Source organism: Rhinolophus sinicus, chromosome 8 (assembly GCF_057876585.1).
Source record: "Rhinolophus sinicus isolate RSI-liver-muscle chromosome 8, RSI-T2T, whole genome shotgun sequence".
Classification (NCBI taxonomy): Eukaryota; Metazoa; Chordata; class Mammalia; order Chiroptera; family Rhinolophidae; genus Rhinolophus; species Rhinolophus sinicus.
In genome coordinates, this window is record NC_142508.1 from 65,908,360 (window position 1) to 65,933,810 (window position 25,451).

Consider the following 25,451-nt stretch of genomic DNA (forward strand, 5'->3'; position numbering starts at 1 on the left):
TCAGGATAAAGTCCAGATTCACCCACACTAACCCAGGCCCTCCTTTCCATCTAGCCGTCTTCTTCCCAGCCAGCCTTCACTCCAGCTGCACATGGCCCCTTGCCTCCCACCTCCAAGGCTCTATACCTCTGTCCTCTCTGCCAAATGGCTTCTCCTCTGCTCAGCAAACTCTTCATGTTTGATGTCCAGCTCAAGTGGTGCCCCTTCTGTTGGGCACTTCCCCGTCTGTGCTCCCCAAAGCGCTATCCACCATTGATGAGGGACATGGATGGGAGGACAGGAGAGGCAGGACCAGGGAAGTAGGGGCTGCCAGTAGCTCCGTCTTTCTGGAGACCAGGTCTCTCTCTTTGGACAACATTCCTCTTCTCATTGCCTCACTCTGCCAGCCTCCCTGTGGGTTGTGAGTAGCCACTTCAACAGGAATATAGGGTCCAGTCTATGTGATGGAGCTGCTTGTTTCTGCTGCCCAGTCTCTGACAAGGTTGGTTTAGCTGTGTGCACTAAGCATGTGTTACTCAAAGCAAGGACCAAGCTGGGAGGTGGTGGAGAAGGCAGACAAGACTGTGAGTCCACCTGCCAGGCCTGGGGGCCAGTCACATGTAGAAACCTCCACCCAGCTGTGCAGTAACTTGTCCAGTTCTGTGTGAGTCTTAAAGACTGGTCCTGCCAACAGCTGGCTCCACTCCAGCCACCTCTCCCTGGGGAAGAAACAACCTTTCATCGGCTCGTATGGGAAGTAGATGTGCCAGGCCAGGGACCTCAGTGGAGTGCCTAGGACTTATGTGGGTCCCATCCAATACTTGGCCAGGTCAGCTAGGTGGCGCTGGTGCAGCATTCTTAGGGATAAGAAGCTGAGATTCTGGTATTTAATGCTAGGTGATTCCTCCCCTGAGTCACCTGGAAGCCTGTTTTTTTGGGTGGAGACTGAGGCCCCATCTGATCCACTATTGCGGTGGGGTGTCCTTAGAGGCCAGATTGCAGAATGACGCCAAGGTCCTAGAAAGAGGAGCCTGTGCTCAGAGGTGGCCTAGCAGGTGGTGGGCCTTGGGGAAGGCAGAGTATGCTTCTGGGCCCATTAGGGTTCACACTTGACCTCCCACACATAGGGGGCAGTAAAGGGTACCTATGAGGGTGAAAGAATCATCTCACTGAGCTGAGATCCTGAGATCCTGAGATCCTGGGCCCAAGCTGCGTGGCTGTGGGAGGGCCCTCACAAGAGTACATCAAAATGGGAGGAGTTACTCTTCTCCATTCCACAGAGCATCAAAGGTAGCAGCTGCAGGGCTGGGAGAGTGTGTCTCTGTCAGGATGGAATATCAGGGAAACTTCTGGAACTTCAGGCTAGCAGGGATTCAAGATGACCAGCACTGAGGAGGCCTAGAGGCCAGTGCCAAGGAGGTGGTGGGTCGGGGGGTGGGAGTGTGGCCAAGACCAAATCACAGAGGTGGATGCATATAGGATGCCCTGGGAGTGGCTTGGCCAGTACGCCTGGCGACCTCTGTGTCCACAGGTGGCTGATGAAAAAAGCACAGTTTCAGCTTAGCTGTGGACTTGATGACTCCTAGGGCTCTTCCATGGCCCAGAGGCTCCTAAACAAAAGAAGTCCAAAACTTATATTCTGAAAACTACAAAACGTTGTAAGAAATTAAAGTATAATAGATCTAAATGAATAGGAAAACATCCCATGTTAAGGGGTGAAGACTTAATATTAAGATGGTACTACTCCCCAAATTGATCTACAGATTCAATGCTATCCATTCCTACCAGGATCTCAACTGACTTCTTGGTAGAAATTGACAAGTGGATTCTAAAATTCACATGAAACTGCAAGGGATAGCCTAAACCCAATCTTGAACAAGAAAAAGTGGGAGGTCTCACAGTTTCCTATTTCAAAACTTATTACTAAGAAATGGTAATCAAGAAAGGGAGGTACTGGCATTAGACAGAAATGTAGATCAACAGAATAGAATTTAAGAGTCCATAAATAATCCCATGTGTCTATGATCAACTGATTTTAGACTAGGGTGACAAGACGATTCTGTGGGGAAAGAATGATGGTCTTTCCCACAAATGGTGTTGGGACAACTGGGTAGCCACATGCAAAAGAATGAAGAAAGTGAAGACAGCCCGCAGAATGGGAGAAAATATTTGCAAATCATATACCTGTGTAGGGACTTACATCCCTTAAAAGATATGTAAAGAACAGAATATATAAAGAACTCTTAAAACTCAACAACAAAAAAGACAAACAACCCAATTCAAAATGAGCAAAGAATTTGAATAGATATTTCTCTAAGGAATATATTAAAAAGAACAATAAATATATGGCAAGATGTTCAACATCTTTAGCCATGAGGAAAATGCAAATCAAACTAAATTAGATATGTCTTCACACTAACTAGGGTGGCTAAAATAAAAATGTCAGCTATAAATGTTGCTGAGGAAGTGGAGAAGTCTAAATTTTCATAGACTTCTGGTGGGGATGTAAAATGGTGCAGCCAGGGGGAAAAGCCTCAGAATTGGGGTGGAGGGGTGGTGGAGGGAAGGCTGAAAATCAGGGGGGAAAGGCTGGGAATCAAGGCAGAAAGGCTGGGAATCAGAAAGTATTACCTGCTTCAAATATAACCTTTGGTCACCATAAATAAAGCAATGCTGGCTCCAGGAGGAAGAGAAGGGAGGATCTAAGAGGTCTGCTGACTGGGGGGTGCTCAGGGAGCTTCTCTGGGGCTCGAGAGTCACATCCAAATTACCAGGAAGTATGTTTGGGAGCCCCTGGGAGCATGGAGAGGCCCCTAGGTGTTGTTATAAAGTCCACAGCTGAGCTGAGACTACACTTTATTGAAGAGCCAGCCGTAGATACAGAGGTGCCAGGCACACTGGCTGAGTCCCTGTCCAGGTGGACCTGCCCCCTGTGGGTGGGCGGTCGGGTCAGAACCCTGGGAAGTCCCGAGTCATGCTCTCTGCCATTCCCCAGGCCCAGCGGCTGAGCCCACTCTGAGTACAAGCTCCTTTCTCTCCAGGACCTTGGCCTCACACTGTAAGGACACCCCATCCCACTTGACAGACATGCCTACATATGTCTAAAGCCCAGTAGTGGATCAGGTGGGCCCTGGTCTCCCCAAAAAAGGGATGCCAGATGATTCAGTGGAAGAGTCACCTAGTGCTACATATCAGAATCTCAGGTCTGGCCCAGCCAAGACTCCTTCTAAATGTCCTATTGTTGTCATCATCATTATCATTATTCTTATTGTCTAGGTAAGGAAACTGAGGCCCAGAATGGAGAAATGACCTGGCCAAGGCCCACAGGCCATGTGAGCTGCAGTGCCACAGATGGAAGCAGGCTTATTGCCAGTAGGAAAGAGTGGGAGAGCAAAGGATGGGGCCTTCGCTTATGTTGTTCCCTTTTTGAGCAATGATTTCTCCTGCATTATCAACCAGGTGAACCCCCACTTATCCTCCGAAACTCAGCTCATCCCCTTCCAGGGTGTCTTTCTGGATGTGCCAAACTCCTACAGAGCCAGACCCCTGTAGTCCCTTGCATAAGACCAACCTGCCCCGCCTTATGGCATGGACAAAGAACCGGAGTCTCTTCTGAAAGGGAAGGACCTGACAGAGCTCATGGAGAGAGACCCATGGCTCCCAAAGACTGTGCTGGCTGCCTACGGGTGGGCTTACCCCATGGCCTGGGATCGGGGTTACAGAGTTTAAAGCTCAGACCTGAGCCTGTTCTCATCAAACATCTGATCCAATGAGATAATTCAGGAATTCCCACTGCCCACCAGCATTTTTCTGGTGGCCCTAACATGGGGCAGTCCCAACTGTGGCCTGAGAGGTTATGAGGTATCTTCAGACCATTTTGCTGCCGCTGCCAATGCTGTCTCTGTCCTAGAACTCTGGCCTGGCACTTCTGGTGCTACTCCCCAGGCCCAGGCTGAGACCCAGCTGTGCTCCACTTGGCTCCCTGGGGGCCAGGGCACAGCCCTGCAGGAATGGAGGTCCTGGGGACCAAGGCGTGGTGTGAGACTCTGGGAGGCTGGGAAAGGCCAGGAGACACACCTGGGTTTTGGTAGGAGGGTCATGGAGAGCCTGACAGGGGCTTCCCCACTGGGAGTCACATTCCTCCTGGCCCTCGGGGTGGTGACTTCAGGCAGTTCCCACCCCAGGGGATGGTCCTGGCAAAGGCTGGATACCAGCTTCTGGGGGCTTGCCTGGCTCTGCCTCATCCCTTGTCTGCCACACAGAGGTCCCTTCAGGACACGACTACGTAGGGGTGATGGGACTCTGACCACCCACCTGTCATTCTTGCTGCTCTGAGACCCCTGTGGTGACTCTGGGTCTGCTTGGAAGGGCAGCTTGGTCTCCTAGGAGGCCTGGGGTGGGGAGGCTCGGTGCTCCCACTGCTGCTTACTTCACCTAAGAGGAGTCATGGCTGGGCTGAGTCTTCACTTCCTGGGGGCCTCAGATGGTATGGGGGTATAATGGGGCCTGGACACTGGAGCGAAGGATGGCCTAGATGCGACCTCCATGGGTAGGGAGGCTCAACCCAACCTTTTACCTGCACACTCCCCATACCTGCAGACCCAAGCAGTGGGGGTGAGGCCCTGAACTCTGGCTGGGGCAATATTGTGCACACTGACAATCCCAACATCCAGGCCAGAAGGTCAGGGGGCGCTTGTGCTGGCATCTGAGAGCAGCTCTGTGGGCAGTGCTGCCACAGTCTGAAGCTGTCACCTTGTAAAACCCCTCTCTCTAAGCCTCCCTTGCCAGCCTTGCTACCTGTTAGGCTCCCAGTCCCTCCACCTCTGTCAGCCCATAGACCTCAACTCCAGCAGTTGGAAAACACGCTCTGGATATGAGGTTACATTCTGGAGGAGGAAGGACATGCCATTTGGAGGCCAATAGACTTGAGTGTGAGTCCTGGCTCTGTCCTCACTCTCTCTGTGGCCTCAGGCAAGGCACTTCCCCTCTCTGAGTCTCAGTTTCCTCATCCGTAAAGTGGGGATCCACTCAGGACCTGGAGGACTGTTCAGAGACCTGAAGGAGAGGATGGATGTGAGTAAGCTTAAGCGTGGAGGAGAGCGCAGCAAGTCTCACTGCCATCAGATGGCCTTATGCCCTGGGCCCTGGTCAAGCCCCCCGGAATCAGGAGAGGCTAGCTCAGGGACAGTAGGGAGGGGCAACCCCACCTCAGGAGAGGCTCAAATTGGCAATGACACACCCTCAAGGCATAAGGGGTCTGAGATGGATGGGAAGAGAGGCCCAAGGGCCAGAGCAAAGGAGAAGGGATGTGGGGCATCACTATTTGCAAGTAACAAAGCTGGTGTCTCCCTGTCAAGTTTCTTTCTGTTCTTTGAATAACCTTCCTAGGGCCTGGACAAGCTGGGCAGTGAACTGGAAAAGTTGGGGAGGAGGTGAGTTTAAAATCCAAGAGGAGGGGCTGCAGACAGAGTGGGGACAGACTTGTGATGGCTTCCCTGAGACCCTAAGAGGGTCTCTTCCTTGAGAGGGCACTCGGCCCGCCATCCAGGACATCATAGGGATCCGCCGGCCACCTCTTGTGGGCAGATACAGGCCCAAGGGTTATTTGAAGGTGGAAGAGGCCAATGCCAAAATCATGACATCCCTTAACATCTCCCAATCCTTCCATCTTTAAATTGTAGGCAGGGAGTCGTGATTTTTTTCAGACAGTATGATTGGAATCTATGTCCATACATATACCAGAAAGCATTGTTTCGCGCATTTGCTATGTGTCAGGCACTATTCTAGGCACCTCACAGCTAATGATTGTTCAGTTCTCACAGCAGATCTATGAAGGGAGAACACTGTCATTGGCCTCATTTAACAGATGGAAAAACCAGGGAAAAATAACTTGCTCAATGATACACATCCAGTAATATGTGGAAATGGATTCAAACCCTATTAGTGAGCACGTGTGACTGCCCGTGTGTGTGTGTGTGTGTGTGTGTGTGTGTGTGTGTGTGTGTGTGTAACTAAGTTTGTCTATGTCTACTGCGAGCATCTGCCCTTGCCTTGGCTGGGTAACTGGGTCCTGGGGTGCATGTCTGATCCTGTAGTACCCCCTAGTGGTCACATACTCACACTGCTCATAGGGCTTTTCCTGTGACTACGCCACATGGGAGGCTCCCTGAGTCCACCAGTCTGCCCTGCAGGCTCTGGTCAGTCTGCCCCCTTGCAAGTCTGATGTACTCACGTTGAATATTTGCTACTTGGAGTGCAGGGATCACAAAGATGGAGTCCCCCATCATCTCATGAAACTGAGTTTGGGGGGGGGGGGTTCCCTGCTGTCTCCCACGTACTCCTCCATCAGCAGGTTACCAAACTCAGGAGGCAACATCTACCCCAGGTGGATCAGGAAGTCAGGTTAGGCAAGCTTCCAGGGGCAGAAAGGCAGCAGGGTCAGGCCTGGGGAGATGGATCCTGGGATGGGATAGAGCATGGGGGGAAGGGGCCAACCTCTTGGGTGAACCCAGCCTTTGCTCATGAGGGACACCGTACAGACAGGGTATCTGGGGGATGGGTTTTCCCTACCTCTCCTTTGGGGCAGGATCCCGGGAGCCTTATCATCATTGCTAATATTTTCTGTAGAACAGCCTTCATGGTCTCTCTGTCCATTTCCTTCTGGTTTCAGAGATATCTATGCCCTGGGTAGTTGGGGAGTCTCAAGTTGGAGGTAGGATGGGCCTAGAGCTATGAAGCCCTGAGACCCCCCCCCCAACTGGATGGACTCCCCAGCACCTAGGGCATTGGGGCTTGGCCTCACTGAGGGGTTGAGCCAACTCTACTCATCGTTGTTGACACCACTGCTATTGGGGACAGGTTGAAAGTCAGCAGAGGACAGCAGCTCTTGGGGGTGTCTGGGCAGGAAGGTCTCATCCACCATGTTGGGGATGATCTTTAAGCATTGAGGGGTCACACAAGGTCAAGTTCCCAGACGTTTTCTGATGTTCTGAGTGCTTTCCACGTCTTCCTGGCTCCCCCAGGATGCTTACACTCACCCCAGGAGGTCCTAAATCTGGTTTAGCATGGCCTGGCCTCGATTTCTCTTCCAGGGTTGGGAGGACATCAAGACATGGAGATATGGTAACTTGCCCAGGGCGTATGAAGGGCATACTGCCCCAACCTATTGGCTCCCTTCTTCCACAAACACGTCCATTCACTCTGACCTTGCTGATGGCCAGAATCTTCTCTTCACTCTTGCTCTGCAAGCAGTCCACCAGGGCCTTTGAGCCAACCTCGCCACAGGCTGACCAGTTGGCCACCATCTGTAAAGACAGCAGGTAGGGGCTGGCTCATCCTTCCAGGGAGGGGAGAGGGGTTTGTTCAAGGCTCCAGTCTGGGGGCAGGTGCACCCCAAATCTTAGAAAGTACAGTGTATGGATTCCTACAATTTTGAAATTGTTCCAACTTCTCCAACGCTCAGAGATCTCAGCCAGAGGAGCCATCTCACTTGCCCATGATGGGGACCCCCAGGGTGGCAGTTTTGTGGGCCAGAGAATATCCTCAGCCTCTGCAATGGCAGAGGTCTGTGGACTCTGACCCCTCAACCCCTCAGCAATCCCCAGATAGGTGGCAGTTCCTGAAGGGCTCTGATGGCAGGGGAGTGCTTATTATCCTCATTTAACAGGCAGAGTAATGGAGACTGAGAGGTAAGAGATAAGGCAGCAACTCTGGGCTTCCTACAGCTGGGGGCACTCGTGGAGTCCACATCAGATGAGCTGGTGATAAAGCTGAACATCAGGACTACCCCACTCTCCACGATGGCACAGTGGAAGGGTCCTTGGGACATGAGGGACATAAGGTGAGAGGACACAGTTATGCCACCCACGGATTTGACAAAAAATGGTGACACGGCCAGGGTCGCCTCCAAAGTAGGGGATATTCTGCTGAACCCAGCATAGCACAGCCCCTTGGCCCACGTAGCCCCAATTGCCGATTGCATGCGTACCCTGTGCTGAGAAGTGGCAGGGACGGGGACCATGGGGCTGCCCGGGCTCCGCTTGGCCTGTGTTGCCCAGCCCAGCCCACCTCACCTGAAGAAGGCCAGCACACCCAGGCGGTACTGGATAATGACTATCAAAGGCTGCCAGAGAGGCGTTTATACATGGAGGCCATGCCCGTCAGAAGCCCAACACCATGGATCCATACCATCACCTGAGGAAACTGAGGCACAGACAACGCGTGGCTCCAACCCAGTCCAAACCCCACCAGGTCTACGACCCAGACTAACCACCACTTTGGCTCTGTCACATGTGTAACCACATAGAACTCCAGTGAGACAGGGTGGTGTGTTTAGGACTTCAGCCAAAAGTGACCCAAGTTTTATCAGGAAAACCGGGCCTCCCATACATTGGGGTCCACCCACGTACCAAAGCCTGGTTCCATTTCTTCCAGAACCCTCTTTGAGATGGAAAGAAAAGGGGAGTCTTTCTGATCATCCATGTGCACATTAATTTAAAGTGGCTTCCATTTTCACTGGTCCAGTAGATAACCCACGGCTGGGTCTCTGGCACCTGAAAGTGCAGTCCTCAGGCACCTGAATGGGTCTCCTGGGTATGAGTTGATTGGGCGAGTCCTGGGTCCATCCTGGGGCCACAACTTCTGACCTCTGAGGGCAGCCAGGGTTCTGTGACCCTGTGTCCAGAGGTCAACCACCCACACTGGGTAAGAAGCACTCACGGACCTGATATTGAGACTTGTCAAGAGGGTTTACACTGCAGCGGGGCCCTGGCTGATCTTGTTCTTTCTAATCTTCTTGCAGAGGAAATGCCCTCCCATGGCCCAGCCAGCTGTGGCCTGGCACTCATAGGCAGGTTGGAGCCCTTGTGGGTATGGGCAAGTGTGTAGATGCGGAGGTACACGTAGTGTTCAGACACGGTGGTAGAAGGCAGGGTCAGATTCAGCAGTTTCAGAAGCACTGCACCCACGCTAGCATTGTCCTGCTGACACCTGCTGGCCACGGCTGGCAGTCAGTCCTGAGGCCATGCTGTGGCCCAAACCAGATCCTGGGCCGATTTGCTCCCAGTGCCCTTAGTCCAATTCCCCATACCCTGCTCATACACAGTTCTTCCCTAAAGCCCTTCCACGCCAAGTTACAGGCCACAGGCTCTGGGGAAGCTGGGATGGAACCCCATCTTCTAAGGAGGGCTCAAGGTTAGCAGGGCCTTGGACACTAATCCTCGTGAGGCTGGGAAAGCTTGATTCTTGGGGGTCTCTATGAGAACCATCTGGTGCATGTGTTGAATTCACCACTGTATCCTTGTACCCAGCCAGGCCTGGAACACAAAGTAGCCCACGTACCTGTGCTGCCTGAATGAATGGATGTTAATTTCTCATGAGAAGGGCAGTGGTTCATCCCACATCCCAAGTCAGACTCTCAGGAAACCTCATCGCTCCCCCCGTTTCCAGTTGTAAGAACATACACATACCCCTTGGCCCATGGCACCGGGCCCTGTTGGTTGGCGCAATGACTGTGCAGAATGGGGGTCCCCTACTCCTCAGGGAACTACAGTACCTGCTTCTAGAGTCAGGGGCTCCTACAAAGTTCATGGAGCCCACCCAAACCTCTCCCAGAGACACCTTCCCTGGTGGCAGAGAACACTTGGCATAACTGGAACCTAGGGAGATATATGTCTCTGCTCATCCTTTTGGCAGGAGCTAATGCCCTAAGTGCCAAGCCCTGAGCCTGGGAAAGTTACTTCACCCTTCCAAACCTCAGCAGGCTTAGAGGAAATATGCATGTGGGAATCCACCAAACTCAGAGAGGGAACTGGCCATGGGGTTTAGATGAAATGACAACTGCAGCGCAGCCCAGAGTTCAGAGTACCCTTTACCCCAGGGTGTGGAGTTCCCTGAACGCCCTGCTTACGTGGTTGGGTTGGAGGTCCCATCCTTTACACCATTCCAAGATTCAGGGGCCTCTCAGGGTGCAAATTGCAGCAGCCCTGGAAGCGACTTGGCAAAGGGATTTCCCAGGAAGGTGTGGACCCCCACATTGGTGCCCTTCATGTGGGTGAGGCTCCCCTTCACCTGTCTCGTTTGTGTGGTCCAGATGGGGCTGGCAGAGTCCTGGCTTGTGGGCAGAGAAATAGACATTGTGTCTACCCAATCAGCTGCCCTCCCAGACTATTGATGTTGCCCACTCCTTCCCATCCTCAGCTCAGTTCAAGGGACTCTGATCTACAAATATTTGTTTTATAAATTTCCTGCCTGTAATCCTGCTCCACCTTCACCCACTACTGCCTTCACTGGGTCCAGCCCCAGCCTTTTCCACACTTAGTGAAGCCCCCTGAGGCCTGGCACCATGGCTTAGTCCAAGGAGTTTCAAGCAAATGGTCACATGAGTTTGACGGGGTGAGTGTCCTTTCCACTGACTGCATGCCAGGTCATATGAGGAGTAGGAGAACTGTGAGAATCAGACATTCAAGGTTCTTGTCTCACGCTCTAGGTGGCAAAAAATGACTTAAAGAAAGCATCCTCCAGACACAGAGTGGTGTTATGAGAACTACAAAAGAGAAGTGGAGCTATGTCTGCAACGTAACAGGCGCAGCCTGTCCTGCTATGGGGATTGCCCTAGGGAGGGAGTGATTGAAAGTTATCTAACAGTGAAAAAACCGATATTCTTAGTAGACAAAGAATTTCTACAAATAAGAAATATGCCGGCTGTGCATATCTGGTGAAAGAATATGAAATGGTGAAAGAATATGTTCAGATAGAATAAGGAAAACAAATAAATGGCTCTTACACAAATGAAGAGATGTTCACCTCACTCACGCTAAGAGAAATGCACATTGAAATCTGTTATGTCAACGACTTATTTTGTCACAAAAAGCAAGACACTCAGACATTGTATGTTTTCTATTGGAAGTCCATAGTACCACATGTGAAGTAGTTCTGCTCCCAAACAAAACAAAGTAACACATGAAACTTGAATCTGATAAAGCTTCTAGAATATAAATACAAATTTATAGGCATACAGGGGACAGAAAAACAGTTAAAAGACACCATGGGGTATAATCAGCAAAACCCAAACTTTGGTATCCACTCCAGAACAAATAAACTGGTTTCTTCAACACAATGAAATTACAAGGAAAAGAGAGGCAGAGGAGGAATCTGAAGATTGAAAATGACTCATGAAACTCATAAAAAAAGATAAATAATAACAAATATTGGTAAGGATGTGGGAAAACTGAAACCTTCATAGATTGCTGTGAGAAGGTAAAATGGTGCAGGTGCTCTGGAAAAGTCTGGCAGTTCTTCAAGTGATTAAACGTAGAGTTACCATATGACCCAGCAGTTCCACTCCTAGGTATAAACCCAAAAGAACTGAAAACGTGTACACACAAAAACTTGTACATGAATGTTCATAGCACACTTATTCATAATAGCTAAAAGTGGAAACAATCCAAATGTCCATCAACTAATAAATGGATCAATAAAATGTATCATATCTACAGAATGGAATATTATTCAGCAATAATAAAACAGAAGAACTGAATATGCAACAAAATGGATGGACCTTCTTTTAGTGAAAGAAACCAATCACAAAGGACCATATGTTGGATGATACCATTTATATGAAACATTCAAAATTGGCATATCCACAGAGCTAGAAAGTAGATTGGTGGTTGCTGGGGCTGAAATTGGGGTTTGGGGTGGGGGAAAGGGGGAATTGATGTGGTAAACACTGTGAATATATTAAACACCATTGAATTGTTCACTTTAAATGGTGAAGAGTAGTAAGCTATGTGAATCATATCTCAAAACCGTTAATAAAAAGAAAAACATATTTACAAATTTTCAAAGTATAGGCCTTATTTGAATCCTGATTTTTAAAAAAACACACCTGTAAATCTATCATTTATGAGATATGAAATAAGAACATTTTAGATATTTGATTATATATACGTACACACAGCTTTTTTTAGTAGGACATGATGAAAAATTTATAGATGATATATTTGGAATTTGTTTCAAATAATGGTGCATGGGAGAGGTGATAATCCAGACAAAACGAGCATTTTGATCATTGTTGAAAGTAGATCATGGATGCACTGGGTTCGTTATACTATACTCTCTACTTCTGACGGGGAGCCCCTTGGTGTTGTGTGGCCTTCGGCAGCCCAGACCCTCTCTGTGCCTCAGGGAGCAGGGAGGTATCCAGTTAGGCTCCCCAATTCCCTGGTGCTGTCTTTACTGACTCCCACCTCCCTGGCGCCTTCCCTCCTGTAGGCTCAGATTCTGCATCTGCGGAAATTTTGCAGATCTGAGCCTGGTTTCATAACACAATGTAAAAAACGAAAAGAAAAATCCTCAGGGAGTTGTACTACCCTATACCTTTCAGACCAACATGAGTTAATATGATTGATGCCACCTGATGTGAATAAGGCGAGAGTCAGCAATTGCCACAGAGGGCAATTGAGCGATGCCTTTCCAAGTCAGAAAGCCCACCCCTCTCCTGAGCGACATGCTGTCTACACACAGTTCCTTGCAGATGTGATGTTTGTCCATGTAATTCACTGCCACCACCAGCCTCTAATGCCTGATGTTTGTTATCGCTCAGGTCGGGAGTTTGAACTGGGCAGGGAGTAGGTGGAGCACGACAGGTGGGCGACAGAAAGGTGGGTTTGGCAGGAGAGCCGAACTGAGCAGGCAAAGGTCAGTGGCAGGCGGGCACTGGCACGGCCGCTTCCCCTCTGCCCAGGCCCCCGTGGGTCACCTCGGAAGGGGCCAGCGAGGTTTCTGCAGCCCCTCTGCAATACCATGAACCCTCTCCTCAAACCTGAGTTCACTGTCCTTATAGTTACAGGCCTGACAAAGGTGTTCCGGGGTGGAGCAAGGGAACTCTAAGCCAGGAAAAGGGAAGGGAAGAAGCCAGGAACCCAGGAGAGCTTCCTTGAGGAGGTGCACCATCAGGATTCCCACAGATGGAGAAATGGGAACCATCTCGGTTCAGCATGAAGGGAACCGCATGAGGAAAGGCAGGGAAGTGTGACCGCCCTTCATCCTGAAAGTTCCTCCTTCCTTTCAAGATCTTTCCTGGGTCCACCTTCAAGGTTCCTTATCTCTTTATTGTCTGTCCCTAGTCTGAGGGTCTCCGCGGACCCCTCCCTACTGCGCCATAGCTCACTTTCTGAAATGCACACGTGACTGTGGCACTTGTTTTAAGGCTACCCCCAACCCTACCACGTGGCTTTCCCTCTCCCCACCTCCCGCCAAGATCGAGTTAACGGTCACTTATTCATTTGATAAACATTTCAAGAAGGTCTCCTGATTTGCACTGTGGGAACCCTGCAGGGTACTCCTTGGCCCATGGGGCGGCAGGGGATGCACGCGCATCCCCGGGAGGTACCGAAACGTACGCCAGGAAAGATGCAACTATGGGAACCGGAGCGGCCGCCCCGCCTAAGGGACAAACTTCCGAGGAAGTGGTGCCTGAAGATACACCTGGCTCAATCTCAGACTGGTCTTCAGTGCCCCCGAGAACCAGCTGTGGCCTCCGCGGTCCAGCACGCTACGGGACCTCGCCGCCCAGCGCGTCTTCTCTGCGCCGAGATGTAGCGGTCACAGCTTCCGGAGTCGGCATAGCGAGCGTGCGAGCGGCGCAACCCCTCCCACAAGGCCCAGGCCGACCGGCCGCAGCACTGCGTGTCCCTCGCGCGACCCCGTCGTCCCGCTACGCCCCTTCCCGTTCCCCGGAAGTACACCCTAAGGAGCGGAAGTGCTTACCGACTGGGGGCTGCAGCGGTTCCGCGATGGTGGGCGGCAGTGGGACGCGGCATGGCCTCCTGGAAAACGCTAACCCCCTCATATACGAGCGCTCCGGGGAGCGGCCAGTGACCGCGGGCGAGGAGGACGAGCAGGTTCCGGACAGCATCGACGCGCGCGAGATCTTCGATATCCGCTGTTGCCGGGCGCGGGTTCGCAGGGGTCTGGGAGGGGGCATGAAGTGATGTCCGATAGTCGGTGGAGCTGTATCATGTCCAGGCATTCCCAGAAGGGGGTTCTGAGTGGGCAAAGGCGCAGAGTCCGCTTTCCTTCACTTGCCACATCTGATTCGCTCTATCAATGACCCGGAGCATCCACTGACGCTGGAAGAATTGAACGTCGTAGAGCAAGTCCGGGTTCAGGTGAGTTACTGCCAGCGTCCCAGGTGAGCGACTTGTTTGGGAGAGTCAGAAAGGCGCAGCCGAGCGCCCAGGGTCTGGCGTTCTTTCAGTTCACGGACGCTTCAGGGGATCTTTGGAAGGGGGGATTGTGTCCATTTTATGGATGAGGAAACTAAAGCCCATAGAGGTTAGACGACTTGCCTGAAGCCACAAACTAAGAAGAGGAGCTCTGGGCTAAAAGGGCCATGACTAACACCCCCCACCAACCAGGTGAGCGACCCTGACAGCACAGTGGCAGTGGCCTTCACACCCACCATTCCTCACTGCAGCATGGCCACCCTTATTGGCCTGTCCATCAAAGTCAAGCTTTTGCGATCTCTTCCTCAGCGTTTCAAGGTAAGCTGGAAGTGAGCCCTGGGGGTGGGGCACGGGTGAGCATCTGCTAGTACTAAGGGGGACATTGAGAGCATGAACATGGACATCAGAGTGAGACCTGGAAGGATCCCAACTAGCCCAGATGAAACTGGGAGGAGACTTTTAATTGAATGTGACAACAAGAATAAAGGCCTGCGCTGCAGGTGTGAAAAAATAGTGAGGAGTGTGGCAGGAAGCACAGTACGGTGCTATAGATAGATTTGGAGCAGGGATGGGGCACTGGAAGGCCTTTAACAGCAGTTGGCCTGTCCTTTGAGTAGAGATGGCAGTGGCCCTGGGTGGGTTTGCGGTGTACTGGAAAGGCCAGTGTCCAGAGGCATGAATAGGAAGGGAGAGAAGGGGGTAGGTCAGGGGCGAATGCTCAGACTCCGCCTTACTCCCTCCCAGATGGACGTGCACATTACACCAGGAACCCATGCCTCAGAGCATGCAGGTAAGAGAGGGCTGGTGTTGAGGCATTGGCTCTGAGGCTTCCCCCTTGCCATGGTGGTGTGTAGGGCAAGGTGGGGGGAGGGGTGCTGGGTGGTGACTCCTCAGTAGAGACATCAGCTTAAGACTGAAGCTGGACTGACTTGAGTCTCCTGTGCTTACTATATTCCCCCAATCCTGTCCTCTCCCTCTCCTAACTACACAGGACCAGGGGTGTCAGTGTTTATAGTAGTACAGGAGGCAGGCATGAGCAGTTAGGTGGGAGGAGTCCCAGAAGGTGGCATAGGTGTGGGCTCAGGTCGTTGGGGTAGCCTGATCGAGGCTTGGGGTCCTGGAAAGGAGGTGATGGAGGGCTTGGTTGGTGGGGGTACGTATATAATTCCCTCCTTTCTACCCAGTGAATAAGCAGCTTGCAGATAAGGAGCGGGTGGCAGCTGCCCTGGAGAATACCCACCTGCTGGAGGTTGTGAACCAATGCCTGTCAGCCCGCTCCTGAGCCTCGCTTTTCACCCCCAGTCCCACCCAGGGGTCATGGCCTTGTTTTCTTGAATCACTGACAATGAGAAATTAATATTTGCATTGTATAATAAATCCTTAATTTATATTCATTTCTCAGCATGTCTTAGAGTCTTTCTTCGTGGTGGGATCACTCTGGGTTTGGGAGGGGGTGATGATAGGTCAATGAGGTGCAGTTTACTTGTATTTAAAAAATTTCTCCGAATGGTTTGATTGGAAAAGTTGCGAGTATACCAAAAAATTGAAAGACTAGTGTAATGAACACACCTATGAGGTGTGATCAAACAATACAGTGAATGTTTAAATTTAAAAAATGTATTACAGTAAAAGACACATTGCCATCAATCCCGCTCCAAATACTCCCCCTCGCTTCAAACACACTTATCCCATCATTCTTGCCACTTTCTGAAGCAGTCTGGAAGTCCGCTTTTGTGAGTGTCTTTAGTTGCGCTGTCATGGCTGCCTCGATGTCCTGAATCTATTCAAAACATTTACCTTTCATAGTCATTTTTACTTTGGGGAAGAGCCAGAAGTCGAGATCCGGTGAATAAGGTGGATGAGGACACACTGTAATGTTTTTGACAGGACTTGCCATACTAGAAGCGATGTGTGACATGGAGCGTTGTCCTGACGGAGGGTGATTTATGGCATACTTTGAAACACACCTTCCTAGTACCATCGAATATCTAGTCATATATGAATTTCCCCAAAATGTCATTCATAGTTGTTTTGTAATCACGCTCCAATCAAGGTCCGTAGCTCACACCTGACTGACTGCACTGAACAAGTTGAAACTTGTCACACACTGTTACTAAGATTCGAAGCGCCGCTTCCTATATTGAAGATCCCTGCCTTTCTGTTGGATGGCACTTGGCAGCAGCATTCACCGTAGTTTTTTATCACAATGACTCCGTGTCACACATCATTTCTGCTATGGCAATTTCTGTCAAATAAAAACATTACGGTGTATCCTCATCCATCTTATTCACCAGATTGGCACCGTGCGACTTCTGGCTGTTCCCGAAAGTAAAAATGACCATGAAAGGTAAATGTTTTGGATGGATTCAGGACATCGAGGCAGCCACGACATTGCAACTAAAGACACGAAAGAGGACTTCCAGAACTCCTTCAGAAAGTGCCAAGAATGATAGGACAAGTGTGATCGTAGCGAGGGGGAGTATTTGGAGGGGGATTGATGGCAATGTGTCTTTTACTGTAATACATTTTTTTGATTTAAACATTTACCATATTTTGTAATCACAACTCATACATACCCACCATATAGATTCAACAGTTAATATGTTGTAACATTGGCTTTATTTGTATGTGTATAATAATATTTTTGAGAGTAAGCTGCAGACACATGACTCTTCACTCCTAAGTACTTCATCCTGTGTCTCCTAAGAGTAAGCGGTATAAGCACAGTACTGTTTTCTAGCCAACAAAGAACAATTCTCTAACACTATCGAATATCCAGTCATATATGAATTACCCCCAAATGTCATTCACAGTTGTTGTTTTTTTTTGTTTTGTTTTTTTAATAAAAACAACTTTTATTTATTTAAGCGTGTTTTTCCAGGACCCATCAGCTCCAAGTCAAGTAGTTGTTTCAATTTAGTTGTGTAGGGTGCAGCTCACAGTGGCCCATATGGGGATCGAACCGGCAACCCTGCTGTTAAGAGCACCGCGCTCTAACCAACTGAGCCAACCAGCCGCCCCAGTTGTTTTTTTAATCAGGCTCCAATTAAGGTCCATGTATTGCATTTGGTTGTTGGCTTTCTTTAGCCTTTTATAGAACTCTGTCCTTGCCCCCCCTTTCCTCCCCTCACACACACGCCTTTTTATCTTTCTTATCACCAACTTTTTAAAAGTCCAGGTGAGTTGTCCTGAAGAAATCCCTCAATCTAATTTGTTCCTTTGCTGTGTTTTCTGTAAACCAGAAATTTACTGATTTCAGACTTAAGTTTATTAATGAGAACCTTGCCCAGGAGTGTTGCATGTATCCTTTAGCATCCACCAGTTGAGGGTGTGGTGCCAGCTTGTCCTGCTGTTGGTGATGTTCAGCTTAGTCTGGTCCCCTGGTCAGTGCAGTGACAACAGAGTCCTCTGTTGAAAGGAACCCGAAGCACCCTCTGCCAGCACTACTGGAGGTGTGCGTGACCCAGGTGCTCAGGTCTAGGGCTTCTGCCTCTCCCAGCCCTGTGACCAGAGCACAATTGGTTACCAGGACAAATAGTGGGTCTTAGACCTCGGGTCAGCCAGTTAGGAGCCATAATGATATGATTCCCCACCTGTTTCTCTGAAAATAGATGAGGAAATTAAGCCTTGCTCTGCCCACCTCATGCCTGCTGAGGCTCAGATGTGACAGGGCAGAGGCCTCAGCAGGGAGCCTGGCACTTGGCAAATCTTTTTATGAGGGCCACTGACAACAGTGAGCCTAAGAGTGGGCATTGGCAGAGGGCTTTACATATACTACCTAGTCTGGAAATTCTTAATCCAGCTCTGTGTTATTATTCTTTATTATCCCTATGTTGCCGGTGAGGAAACGGGCTGGAATAAGTAATTTATTCCCTAAGACCTCCAGATAGGGAGTAAAGAGGAACCTAAGCAGTTTAGCAGGTACTGCTCAGCTGGCAGGGGGTACTGTTGCCTGGATGGAAGGCCTATGCCCACCTGCAACCCCCAGTTTCAGGAGAGAGTGGCTTTTCCACCTAGTGACCCAGATCTGGCTGCCCAAGCTCAGAGGTGAAGTCATCAGCACAAGTTGCCCAGTTTCTTCGTGTGTGATGTGGGGTAGTTGTGACAATTGCGTGGAACTGCTCTGTGGAGATTTTCCATGGATCTGGGCCTATGTCAGGTAACCTTCCGGGCATTGTACCCCCCCACCCCATTTCCACAGCTAAAGAAGCTCAGTGCTCCAGAGAGGCAGGGTGACCAACCAGGACCCCTCAGGCCCATGGGAGCTTCCCAACCACCGATACCTGGCTGTAGGCTTCACCATGTGTATACACCTCTGCACTGACGCCCCGATCTTTCTAAGGTGTCTGTGGTGTCTGTTCAGCTGGGGGTGGGAGGTCATGGGGGCGGCAGGTGTCACTGAGTCATTCAGCTGACCCTCCTGGCAGCCAGGCCACGGTGAGCGAGGGTCATCTAGCTGCTCATATCACAGCTGGGATGTCAGCTCCCTTTGTCAGGCTTGACTCATCTGCACCTGGCCCATGGCTGCCTGCAGGGACACCATCTGTGAATCCTGGGGTTGCGCCCAGAGAACTTTCTGGAACCCAGCTGCAGTCTGAAAATACGGGTGCAGGGTGATGGGGGTAGTCGTGAAGTTTTATGTCCCTGAAGCCTTCCACCAGATGTATCTGGTTCTGCTGTTTCTGGCCTGTGACTTCTCAGGCCTCAGTTACCATGTCTACAAAATAGTAACAACAAATCATAGCTAAGGGAGATTGATCCAGGGACTAGATGGCATGTATGAACATGCCCAGCTATGTCGACTTTTGCTCATCATCATGCCCACAGCACAAGGGCCAGGCCCACAATAGGTACTTCGTAGAGGTCGGTGGAATGAAGAATGATTTGGGCCTTGGAACAGAGGAACTGGAGTGGGGGGGGCTGTTGTGTGAGGAGAGCTGGGGATACTGAAACCCAGCCAAGTTCCCTTTGCAACATTTTGCTACTTGAAGGGGGGAAGGGTGTGGGGTCCCACAGAGAGAAGTAGGTATGGGACAGAAGAGGTATCTGTGTCTGCCCCTCTCCTAGGCTAACCACTGTTCTGGAGAGAATGAAGCAGAAGCAGGACAGGCCTTACCGGTTCACTCAACCTGCCCTGTCCAACCAAGCATGACAATAAGTTTTATTGAGATACTCTGTACCAGACATGTGCCAACCACTTTATGCCTTTCATGTTATTTATATCTTATAACAACCCCCTGAAGAGATTGTCCCCGTTCTATGCAGAAGGAAACTGAGGCTCAGCCAGGATAAATGGGCAGAGGTGGGATTTGAAGGCTGAGCGATCCAGAGAGCTGGGAGGACCAGGACGTGGGAGTGTGGGCTGTCTCCCACATGTCCTGGTCTTGGTTCCGGGGGCCCCTGGCCATACCTAGGCTTGTGGTGAGTGTGTCTGGCCTGTTGGGGAATGCCTGGGGCCTGAGTGGCCCAATGTGGATGCAGCTTCCATGGCAATGAGGAAACACTGCTGAAGTCAAGAGCTCAGATTACCAGAGGGGAAACCCAGCCCTAATTCCTTGCATGGCTCCCTGCTGGGAAGAGCCACAGGTTACCCCCCATCCCCCAAACCCACTCTCTGGGTCGATAACCAGGGGCTCTTTTCAATGGCAGAGTCATGTGTGAGGAGGGTAGAAGGGGCCATAAACAGTCCAATCTAACTCCTGATGGGAAGTGGTTTGCTGGCTCTTGAGACTTGCATCCCCTGACATCAGGCTCGACCCATGATTCCCTTTTCCCACTGGACTGAGTCCAGGAAGCTAGAGCCAGCATGGGGTTGCTCAGGACTCCAAGACACCCCCTCCCCCCAAGGGCATGTGAAGGACACAAACGGACAGGCCACCCCGCAGTTTGGTCCTTGCCTACTTTGGGGACTTCAAGAATGAGAGGGGCCTGCATGAACCCCCTAACACCTAGCCATGCCCTCCTCACTCCAAGTTTCTCTCATGTTGCCAAGGAAACTGACACAGCAGCTAGAGAGCCATACCAGGTCTCCATGACAACTTACAACAACCCACCAGGATCCATCCATCTGTGATGTCGCCTGAACCCTGAATGGGTGCCCCTCACCCTTGCCACACTCTTTAAAGCCAAACGTCACATTCTGATAGCAGGTCCCTGTCACCAGTGCCTCACCGTCTGCCTGTCCCCAATCCTCACACACCCCAGAAATGAGCAAGGGGGAACAAGTCATGCCCAATTGATAGGTGGGCACCCTGAGGCTGGGACACAGGAAACTGGAGGCAGAGCCAGGACTAGAAACCAAGCCTTCACATTACGTCTCCTCCCCTCTGTTACCCAGCGCCAACCCTAGGTCCGAAGAGGGGGTGAGCTCTGGGCAGTGGTGGCACCAAGTGGTGGTGAAGAGCTTTCTGCCTCCACCCCACATCTGTGCCCTTCATGGATGGGAGTCTGAATCCCAGGCCCTGCATATGCCCTGAACAGCAAGCTCAGTCTGGGGCTTAGAGGGAAGGAGGGAGACATTGAAGACTTCAAGTGGCTAAATCCAGCTCTGATCCAGTTCTGGTCCAGTTCCACCCCTAACTGTGCCTACTGGCATCTGACACCTGCCTGCCAGGATTTCCCCAACTTTGGGCAACCTCCAGCCCAGGAGCCGAATGACCAGGGCCAGGGCCAGGTATTTTTAGCAGGTTTGCTGGCAGATGTCTGGAGGGTGCTGGGGGGTGAGGTGGTGCTGAGTTCATCCTTTCCCTTCTCCGGGCCTGTGTTCCCTCCCCAGGATTCAAGCTTGCATCTCTACCTTCAACACACTGCCAGGGGGCTTCCCTTCCTTACCGTCTCCCCCAAACAGCTCTCCAGAGGCTCATGGGGTGACAGTAACCCTCACCCTGAAGGGCAGAATCTTCCCATTCAGAGGAGTGGGAAGAACTTGGTGTTGAGACTAGACGCCCAGTTTAGGACCCCTAAATTCTAGCTCAGATATCGGCTGGGTGGGGTAGGTGTTAACAGGGCAGAGAAGGGTGAAATTTCTCCAGCCTGTAACTGTTCTGCTTGCTTGGGCAACAGGCCAAGACTAGGAGAGAGGGAAGGGAGAATTCACTTTTAAAGGGCCAGACTTAATTCTTCCCCAGAGAGGAGTGGAACACTTGGTTGGTCCTTGCCCCCACCCATGATGGCGCCCTCCACCCCCACCCACCTCCCCAGCACCATTCACATACTCTCCCCCCTTTCCTGCCCCCTCCCCCAAGCACACTCAGGCTTTGTCTGCCAAGTCTGCCTCTGACCCAGCCCCGCCCTGGCGAGTGGGGCGGGGTCTCTGGGTGTGAGGTACTAGGAGGAGGGTGGGGGATCCCCCTGGGGGGAAGGGGAATGACACGTCAGCCCCCGCCTCAGCATGGACGGGGGCGAGAGCGGGGGTGGGCAGAGGCTTAAATAGGAGGCTCTGGAGCCCCGACCCAGTGCGGACGGAGAAGGCAGCCGCGGGGACAGCACCGAGTGCCCGAGCCCGAACCTAGTCCTGACGGTGTCGGTGTGCGAGCGGGTGAGTGTCCTCGCGGAGCGGGATGGGGGTAGTCGCACCCTCTGGGCTGCCGATCAGGAGGATCAGTCACAAGTCGGGGCGCAAGGACCATCACAGCTGGGATGGGACGGCGGCAGGTCGTCAGCCCCGAGCATCTTGCCTGACTGCGGGTCGGGCAGGTGCGCCTGGGATCCAGCCTCTCACTCCAACTCCACTGTGGCTTACATGGCCGTCCCGATTCTTCCCCAGACGGCGTTGGACGCGATGACTCTGAATGGCGGCGGCAGCGGAGCAGGCGGGCGCGGCTGCGGGGGCCGGGAGCGTGAGCGCCGTCGGGGCAGCACACCCTGGGGCCCGGCGCCTCCGCTGCACCGCCGAAGCATGCCGGTGGATGAGCGTGACCTGCAGGCGGCGCTGGCTCCCGGTGCTTTGGCAACGACCGCGGCGGGGACCGGGTCCCCGGGTCCGAGACTGGACTGGCCTGAGAGTTCCTCAGATTCGCTCAGCTCGGGGGGCAGCGACTCAGACGAGAGCGTTTACAAAGTGCTGCTGCTGGGGGCGCCTGGCGTGGGCAAGAGCGCTCTGGCACGCATCTTCGGTGGTGTAGAGGATGGGCCTGAAGCAGAGGCCGCAGGTGAGGAGCTGGGACTATTCAATGGACGGGAGATCCCAGGGTTAAGACTGGAGGCTACAGGGCTGGGGACCTGGATTAAAAGTGGGAAATACCAAGGGATTCTGAAGTCAATTTCAGAATTATGTCTCTACCTACCCATTTCACAGATGAGGAAACTAAAGAAGGAACCCCCAACTTTGGTAGGGGAAGAAATGCTGAGTAGAAGGCCCAGAGCATACATAGGACTACTCTGTAAGATGGAGACAAGACATCCTTCCCCGCCCGGACTGGCAGGAACACAGCCAAAGGGAGTTTCTAGGAGAGGTCCCCTAGGAGACCAAGGCCCTCAGGGCATGTGACTGTTACTCTTCTAACTCAGGCCACTGTATTCAGAACCACCCAGGGGCCCAGGCAGCAGGAGGGCAGGGAGCATAGGAGTAGCCATCCAGGACACTGCTAGCGTGGAGAACGGGTGTCAAGGTGGGGGTCAGGTACAGCATGCTCTCCACCCTCCACTTCCCAGCCCCATCACTTCTGTTGCCACATAACAGCCATCAGTGGAGGGGAAGGTTGAGGGGGCTCTGGGGAGGATTTGGAGGACGTGGCCTGGCACAGGGGTGGGCTTTTGGCAGCCACAGGCAACCTGACTACTAGTCTCCTGTTTAGGGCACACGTATGATCGCTCCATCATGGTGGATGGAGAAGAGGCATCGCTAATGGTCTACGACATTTGGGAGCAGGTAGGATGCAGGCTAAAACCCAGGGCAGGGTGGGAGGGGTGAGCTGGGGGTAGGGGCCTGACGGGAGTCACAGCCTTATTGCTGGGGTGCAAGGATTATTAGGTAGATGTGTGTGTGTTCTTTAGGATGGGGGCCACTGGCTACCTGGACACTGCATGGCCATGGGGGATGCATACGTCATCGTGTACTCAGTGACGGACAAGGGCAGCTTCGAGAAGGCCTCAGAGCTACGAGTCCAGCTGCGGCGGGCGCGGCAGACAGATGATGTGCCCATCATCCTAGTGGGCAACAAGAGTGACCTGGTGCGCTCTCGCGAGGTCTCCTTGGATGGTAAGCAGGGGGCGGGCTGGAAAGAGAGGGAGATCCTGGCTGGACTCCGGTCCACTCAGTCTTGACTCAGCTCAAGGGGATCATGGGTGGCTAAGAATGTTCAGGAAGAAAACTTGTGGGGCAGAGGGGGAGGGAGAGAGCTGCTGTCCTCCCACACGATTCCCCAAAGTCTGAGAGCGCTGGGGAGAGGAGCAAATGCACTAGGAGAGATGCGGGCTGCTGGGTCACCTCAGAGCCCTCTCTGCTGTCCTCTGTCCCTGGCCTGACAGATGAGGGTGAGGAGAGTGCAAGGAACCAGGCCAGGAGGTCAGAGCCTGGATCCCAGGCCTGGGCCAGTCTCGAAGTAGGCTTGCCTCTGGGGAGGATGCTCCCCTCTTGGACTCAGCATCCTCCTCTGTGGCCCCCAAACTGAGCCCCATAGGGGAACCTAGCAATGACTTGATGATGTTCTACTCCCTCCACCCAACTGGTCATCGAATCATAAAGCGCTAAGCTGTCTGACCAAGTTCTCATCTCTTGTGTTGACTACTGCAGCACTTCGTTTACATATCAGACTTCAAATTATTTCAATAAACGAGTCTCCTTTCATGGGCCTTTGTGAGCTCCTTAAACTCTGTCAGTTGGGTGACTCAGCAATGCCCGGCACCCTTGGTCCAGGAACTGGGGTCTGTTTCTGGGAAGGACCCAGGCCTCCACCATCCCTTCCCCGCAGATTCCTGAGTGGTAGCTGCTATGGGGTGGAAAGGGTTTGAGTAGGCTTTTCACAAACCCACCCTTTGTTTACTGATGTGTGCCTGTCCTACCTGCACCAGAGGGCCGGGCCTGCGCTGTGGTCTTCGACTGCAAGTTTATTGAGACATCGGCTGCGCTGCACCACAATGTCCAGGCACTGTTCGAGGGCGTTGTGCGCCAGATACGCCTGCGCAGGGACAGCAAAGAGGCCAATGCCCGTCGGCAAGCAGGCACCCGGCGGCGAGAGAGTCTTGGCAAGAAGGCAAAGCGCTTCCTGGGCCGCATTGTAGCCCGCAACAGCCGCAAGATGGCCTTTCGCGCCAAGTCCAAGTCCTGCCACGATCTTTCGGTACTCTAGGCCCCACGGACACTCACTGCGTTGTGCAGATAGGTGGGCAGATTGGTGGGCTGGCCCAGCCAACTGCCCTAGGTGCCTCACGGCTTGCTCAGACTCTGGATTTCCCCCACTTCATGGTCATGGACAGACAGTGCTGCCCAGGGAAGTGGTTCCCAGGGTCCGTCAAGGGCTGGGCCCACAGAGGTGGGTATGCCAGCCCATGTGCATCCCAAGCAGCAGCCGGAGCCAAGCCCATGGGGCAGGCCTGTGTGTGGGGAGAGGACACTGCCTTTCTCTATACCCAGTATGCATGCCCTGGAGGGAGGCTGTTCAGTGCAGTGGCTATTTGTTTACATGCAGATTTTTGTAATAAAGATTATTTCCTGGTAGGTCAGGGCTGTCGACTCTGTGTTTCCTTGGTGGGGGTGGAGGGATGCTGCAGGACCAGGCAGGGTTCCCTAAGTTGAGGGATGAGGGCTCCCTGCCCCACCCAGCGTGTGGCCTTGACTATCCTAATGCTTGGGCCTGGATATAGCCCACTGGGTCAGAGGGAGCAAGTGTGGGTTGGGGTCTGGTTGGGGGTCCAAGCAGCAGGAGACACGAACCCCTCCCAGCTGTTATCCCACTTCTTCTCCTGCACTGGGGCCTGGCATTGCCCAGATGATCCAGGGTTTAATCACCCCACTGTATGTAAGGGAAACTGAGGCTGCTTGAGGGACCACGCCCCGCCTCAGGTCTTGTGGCCAAACAGTAACCTTGGGTCTGGCCCTTGGGCTGGTGTCTCTGCCCTGCTTCCCTGGAGGGGCTGCAAATCCTCTCAGGTGGGGTGACTATGGAAGGCTTTGAGACTCCCTGGCTGGGGAAGGAGGAAGCTAGTTTGTTAAAGGTAGGGTGAGGAAGTCACATCCCTTGGACTTGACTCCACATCGCTCCCCACTTCCCTGCTGAGGCTGGGCTACTGAGGGGGCTCTCACTGTTC

General features: G+C 52.3%; 2 protein-coding genes across 3 annotated transcripts; both read left to right on the plus strand.

Moving 5' to 3' along the window:
- The first annotated feature begins 13,710 nt into the window (after positions 1–13,710).
- CIAO2B (cytosolic iron-sulfur assembly component 2B) lies at positions 13,711–15,598 on the plus strand. The gene is made up of 5 exons (XM_019755363.2): positions 13,711–13,914; positions 14,068–14,147; positions 14,397–14,522; positions 14,949–14,994; positions 15,389–15,598. Exons 1-5 carry the CDS (start codon positions 13,773–13,775, stop codon positions 15,484–15,486), a joined length of 492 nt encoding a protein of 163 aa, XP_019610922.1. The 5' UTR covers positions 13,711–13,772; the 3' UTR covers positions 15,487–15,598.
- A 6,006-nt stretch (positions 15,599–21,604) lies between these two features.
- On the plus strand, positions 21,605–24,861 carry RRAD (RRAD, Ras related glycolysis inhibitor and calcium channel regulator). Of its 2 annotated transcripts, XM_019755349.3 has the most exons (5): positions 21,605–21,741; positions 21,970–22,354; positions 23,000–23,073; positions 23,199–23,403; positions 24,216–24,861. In XM_019755349.3, exons 2-5 carry the CDS (start codon positions 21,985–21,987, stop codon positions 24,491–24,493), a joined length of 927 nt encoding a protein of 308 aa, XP_019610908.2. In that variant the 5' UTR covers positions 21,605–21,741; positions 21,970–21,984; the 3' UTR covers positions 24,494–24,861. The 2 variants fall into 2 exon arrangements, with proteins under 2 accessions (XP_019610908.2, XP_088656451.1); XM_088800325.1 differs by lacking the exon at positions 21,605–21,741 and having other exon boundaries at positions 21,822–22,354.
- Positions 24,862–25,451: the final 590 nt, after the last annotated feature.